The sequence below is a fragment of the Gossypium hirsutum genome, chromosome D09, assembly GCF_007990345.1.
Source record: "Gossypium hirsutum isolate 1008001.06 chromosome D09, Gossypium_hirsutum_v2.1, whole genome shotgun sequence".
Lineage (NCBI taxonomy): Eukaryota > Viridiplantae > Streptophyta > Magnoliopsida > Malvales > Malvaceae > Gossypium > Gossypium hirsutum.
In genome coordinates this window covers 36,776,776-36,783,015 of record NC_053445.1, presented here as the reverse complement: position 1 = coordinate 36,783,015, position 6,240 = coordinate 36,776,776, and the positions used below count along the sequence as shown (strand labels likewise).

Sequence of the window (6,240 nt, the reverse complement as noted above, 5' to 3'; positions counted from 1 at the left end):
TTTTCATTTATAAAAGAGCTATATATACGCCATTGACATTCAATGCAACATAAATGAATGAAGCTTATTTAACAGCTTCATTAACACGTACATTAAGCATCTTTAATAATGAATGGGGGTTTTAACTCATTACTTTCATAAATGTTTAAAGGTTATAGACATCCATTTAATGTATTTACAACAGCAATAAAATTGTAGATATTATTTAATCTAAGTGAAAAGAAGTTATTTTAAGATTCAAATGTCAAAGAAATGTACAAATATTAAAACAATAAAGCTTAATACAAATTGATATACTAAAACGTTTGATGAAACAATAAGTATGTATAATGTTTTCAATTCCATGAATCTTGAAGAATATTTTTTCGATTTTTAGTGGTTTATTATTAAAATATTATATAATTTTCAAAGACCACATCCAATAAGTTGCTGTGGTGTAGTGGTTATCACGTCAGTCTTACACACTGAAGGTCCCCAGTTCGATCCTGGGCAGCAACAGGTTCAACTTCCATTTTGTGGTTCTGATTCTGACATTTTTGGGTCATCAAACCTTAACAATCCGAATATTCCAACTTCTGCCATCGTGTATGCGTGAGAGACATTGATACACAAATAAAATATCCAAGAAAACCTAGAAATTGGCATCTTGCATTAAGATAATTGGTTAATCCGGTTCCTTGCTATGTGCTATAACTACATAGGATACATGTTTGCCAACTTCGTCATGGACATTTTTTTCCCCTTATTTAACGTGTTTGTCATAGCCGCTAGAGATAGTAACATATGAGGGAGTTGTTAAGTGGGGATGAACACAAGCTCTTAAGTTGACTTGCAACTCTCCCCATCTCTCAATATCTGAATTTCTTAAACAAATTTTGTTTGTTTTCACCAGCGATGAACATTTTCCTTGTTTCTTAAACGCCATTCAAATATAAATACCAAGAGAGATAAAAAGCCAAGGTTTTTGAAAATGATTTCAGACACAATACCTTCAAGTTTCCCCAATGCATCGCAAGCTTTACCTATGTATCCTATGACTGATCATCAAGACCATATTAATGTTCCATATTCTTGTCTTGAACCACCTGGTTCAGGCTCAGATCAAGCTCCTTCAACCTCTCTCCTCTATAACCTATCCATCTTGGAAGACAAAGTTAATCAGCTTCAATCACTTGTTAGCAACCTTATCTCCCCAGATCAAATTCACCCTGAGTCAACCGGGTCTTTAGCCATAGCAAGCATGGATTCTTTGGTTCAAGAAATCATCGGAGCCGCCTCTTCCATGGTATTGGTTTCCCAACATATGTCTCTTGGAACCACTTCAGGTAATAATAATGGGATATCTAAACAGCCCAACTTTACCGATGACTTTGCTGGTGGCAACTTAGTTCAAGAAAGAGGACAGGCGTCTTATCCTAGTACTGATCAAACATTTAGCTGGTATGACCGGAATAGCATCCATAATAATCGGAGTTTGCAAGTTGGTAATGCTGATAAGTTGAAGGAAAGGAAAGAATTGGGTGAAATGGTTCAAAGAAGCGAAATCAGTGAAGGGTCACAAGGGGATGCAGGTACCAATTATGATATAGTGGAATTGGATGCTGAGGACTTGTTAGCTAAGTACACACATTACTGCCAAGTTTGTGGCAAAGGGTTCAAGCGAGATGCGAATTTGAGAATGCACATGAGAGCTCATGGTGATGAATACAAGACCAACGCTGCTTTGGTTAACCCCATGAAGAGTCACGAGGGAAGTAGTAATGGCATGGGAAACTGTTCGACGAAATGCCCAAAGAGATATTCATGCCCTTATGACGGGTGTAGGTGGAACCAGAAACATGCCAACTTCCAACCCTTGAAATCCATGATCTGTGTGAAGAATCACTACAAGAGAAGCCATTGTCCCAAGATGTATGTGTGCAAGCGTTGCAACCGGAAGCAGTTCTCGCTGCTGTCGGATCTCCGAACTCATGAAAAGCACTGTGGTGATCTCAGGTGGCAATGTTCTTGCGGAAACACATTTTCTAGGAAAGATAAGCTTATGGGTCACGTTGCTTTGTTCGTTGGACACCGTCCAGTTGTTGCTCATTCCTTACACTAAGCCACACCACTTCAACCAGATGATATAGGAGGTAACATATGGAATACTTGCTTTTCTTTCTATTTAAAGTAAAGAGATTATATAATAATATTACAATAATTCTACACAGCTACATTTTAAGTATCATTGAATAAACGGTGATTAAACATGCATTGGATGATAATGTAAAAGAAAAACATAGATTAGATAATAATGCATTAAAAAAATAATCGCGTGGAGCTAAACCCGATAAAAGGTATATCATATTTTTCTAGTTCAATTAAATAAAATTAATGGAGTAGAACTAAACCCGATAAAAGATATCACTATATCTCTAACAATTTTTTAACTTTATTTATCTTAAAATTTTGTGTTAATTAATTAAATAAAAGTATTTAACAATGACACGAATTCAAATATTATATTGTAATGATAAAAGAAATTATAATTAAAGTTTAGGACTTAAAAAGTTTAAATCTTACACTATATTTAGTAAGAGGAAATGAAATATTCAATACCCTTCTATACAATGCAATTGTTTAGTCACATTAAACTATTTCAGGCTTATTTATGTGAAATTGTCTAATAAGCATTCACCACACAACCATAAACATGGCTATTCAGCTCCCATAAAGAATAGCAAAAGTAATTATATTCACAAAATACCCCTTCACAATTTCTTAAATTACGTGGTATTGTTTTCACAAATTCTGTAAACACAACAATCAACTATCAATATGGATAAATTTCTAAGATGAAAAACTCAGCTAAATTAGTAAAATATGTCGAAAAAAAAGTTTTTTTTTTAATTTAGAGAAATAGGTCGTTTTTATAATCTCTCTTCAAAAACAACTTATTTCAATTTCTTTCCCTTTAAGTCCAGCTGGGCGTGCTTTCTGCACAGTTGGTAGGACAGTGCGTCCAGCTGAGCGCGCTTTTTCTTTAAGTCGCATTTTCTGATTTTTTAAATATGATTAATTTTTTTGGTCAAATGTTTAAATGTTAGTGGTTTTGTCCTTGAGTCATAGGATTGATTCCTCTTCCACTTACATTTGTATTTTTTTTATTTTATGTTGTTTTAAGCTTTTCTATTTTTAATTAATATTTTTAACATATCAACTCATTTGGTTAAATGGTTAAATAATAATGATTTCATCCTTGAATCCTAGGTTCAATTCCTCTTCTAATTTGTATTTCATGTTGTTTCAAGTCTTTTTTATTTTTAATTAATAAATATATTGTTTTCATTTTTTTTATTTTTAACTCATCTTTTTAATTAATAACTATTTTATTTATAAAATCAAATAATTATTACAAATATCATTATTTTTAGTAAATATAATTTTTATATGTGTAATATTTATTTTTCAATCCATATCATGAATGTAGTAAATTTTAGTATTATATATTTTTGTATGTGTATTTAAAATATTTTGCATAAAAAATATTTGAAATATCATACCCACAATGTAGATAAAAAAACAATGATATTTGAAATATTTTACATACAAAAATAATAATTGTATTTGAAATAATTATTTCATTTTATAATATTAGAAATCACCATACCCACAATATACGTGGAGAAAATAAATATTTGACATATAAATATTATATATAAAGAAAAATATATCAAAAAAATTAGTTGATGTTAATATTATATATATAAAGGAGTTATTAATTTCAAATATTTTTAATGTAATGGTATATGTAAAATATATATTTTTATTATATAATTACATATTTATTATTTGATTTTATGAATAAAAGAGTTATTAATTAAAATAAATAATAAAAAAACTTGAAACAACATGAAATAAAAATTATAAATGTGTTTAGAAGAGGAATTGATTCTGGGACTCAAGGATCAAATCATTATTATTTAACCATTTAACCAAGAGAGCTAAAATGTTAAAAATATTAATTAAGAATAATAAAAAGCTTAAAATAACATGAAATAAAATATACAAATGTGAGTGGGAGAAAAATCAAACATGGGACTCAATGATAAAACCACTAAAATTTAACCATCTAACCAAAAAAATTAAGTACATTTAAAAAGTCAAAAAATGCGGCTTAAGCTGAACACGCTTTCCTGCCAACCATGTACAAAACGTGTTTAACTGGACGCGCTTTCACCCACTCTTTAAAAATGACCTATTTGGCCAATTAACTTTTTTTTCAACATATTTTGCCAATTTAGCTGAAAAATTCAATTGTCGTTAGTCACAAATGGCGGCACCACCTAGGATCTGCAAATATGCATTGGAATTTAGGTTCTATATTGAATTCAGTCGAATGCTTAGATGCCAGAATGAAAGGCATGCTTAAATGTTATAAAGAGAGATCGTGAGGCACAAAGATGAATACTTTCGGGTTTTCATGTTGATTGGGTAAAAGAGAAAGGATAAATCAACAAAATGAAGAAGAAGAAAAAAGTAAATAAAAATTTTGCTAGAGAATGAGAAGAGAGAGAAGTAGGGAAGACAGAATCAAGAAATAGACAAAAATATCCAAAGATGGTCTAAGATGAAAAACTATCAATATGGATAAGTTTCTAAGATGAAAAACTCAACTGTTGTTAGTAAAAAATGGTGACACCATCCCTGGGATATGCAAATGTGCATTACTTTCTGGGTTCTATCTTGAATCCGGTCAAAATTAAAAGCAATGATAAAATATGTGATTGGATTCAAGCACAATATTAACGATGAATTGAAGAATAATAAAAGAAGTTTCCATTAAGAATATTAGATTAAAACTTGTATAAAATACAAAAAAAATTCAATTATTTAAGCATTATGAAATTAATAAATAATTGAAATTTACTATAATTTTTTAAAGGGAACGAGGCTAAAAAAACTTATTACACCAAAATTCAATTTCATTCTTACACAAAATCAAGGTTTAATTTACAAATTCACTTGTGTAATAATGTAATGTGTTTGATTCTATTTTATCAAAAAAAAATGGTAAGGATTCCTTCTCTTTTTCTTTTTCTTTTTTTTTGTCTATTACTTAGTATATTACACTTATTTCGACTTATTTTATACTTATTGAGAAAATAAAATGCCAATAATGGTAATGTATCACAAAAAAAAATAGAACATACAAATTAACGTGGAATAATTACAAGAAGTATAGACTATGTCTATTTATAGGTTTAAAAAATCATATTCTAGTCAACATCTAATAGAAATAATGCAGTAAGGTTGAAACACCTCATTCAAATTAATATCAAACAGAGGAAGTAAACTTCTGTACGGATTATTGTGCAGCTTGTACCGTACCGTGGGGGCTGCTCGGTTACGACCCTAGTCTAGTATCTTGCTTATTGAGGATCCAGGATAGGCTGCGACCCTCAGCCTTTGCCCTCGTGGATCCCCCTATCTTGAAAAAGAATTTAGGTCACAACTCTAACACTTATTATATTATCCTTATTACTTATAATAGAATAAGTAAATCGAAAAAATAAAGGGTTCTGAAAAAAATTGAAATTAAGAATAGAAATGTTTAACGAACGAGTCTTAGAATTGTTGTTATTTCGACAAAAAAAAAAAGAATTTTACACGTCCTTTTCTTGTGTCGAAGGTTAAAAAGACTGAAAATACTCCCTATAATTATTTGTTCCCCTCATTTATCCTTCCTTCCTATTCTCCATGTTTAATATGTAGTAAAATTGAATTTAAAAAACAAAACACATTCTATAACATTTAGATTGAATGCATATTAGCCACATCGTTGGCTGCAAACCACCACCCGCCATTGATTTGGAATAACTTAAGTTTCAGTAAGTTTTCAGACCTATTTTGATATATTCAAATCTTTGGAGGAAAGAATCATGCTGTGTTCGTCTTAAATTTAAATGAATTATTAGAATTTTACACGCCACGTGGAGAAACACAACTGGATGCTCACAATTAGATACCCGTAAGAAACATAAGGGTTGGGCAAAATTTTACAAATAAAATCACTTCTTATACATTAAAGACAAACAGGAAGCGATCCTCTCCGTCCAATCCCACCCCGTCAAATCCCACGTCACCCATCCTCGCTCACGAAAACCAACCAATCAATTCTCTCCCTTCTCCCCTATATTTTCATATTCACCTTTCACTTCTCTCATTCACTACTGCCTGCACTTTCTAATCTTTAGAATT

At 30.8% G+C, this 6,240-nt stretch overlaps 1 protein-coding gene and 1 non-coding gene across 2 annotated transcripts; both read left to right on the top strand.

Moving 5' to 3' along the window:
- The first annotated feature begins 425 nt into the window (after nucleotides 1–425).
- TRNAV-UAC (transfer RNA valine (anticodon UAC)) lies at nucleotides 426–498 on the top strand. Its single transcript has one exon. It is a non-coding gene; the product is annotated as a tRNA-Val (tRNA).
- Nucleotides 499–976: 478 nt separating this feature from the next.
- Nucleotides 977–2,514, top strand: LOC107892910 (protein SENSITIVE TO PROTON RHIZOTOXICITY 2). Its single transcript, XM_016817928.1, has one exon. The coding sequence runs from the start codon at nucleotides 1,025–1,027 to the stop codon at nucleotides 2,099–2,101; it is 1,077 nt and encodes a 358-aa protein (XP_016673417.1). The 5' UTR covers nucleotides 977–1,024; the 3' UTR covers nucleotides 2,102–2,514.
- Nucleotides 2,515–6,240: the final 3,726 nt, after the last annotated feature.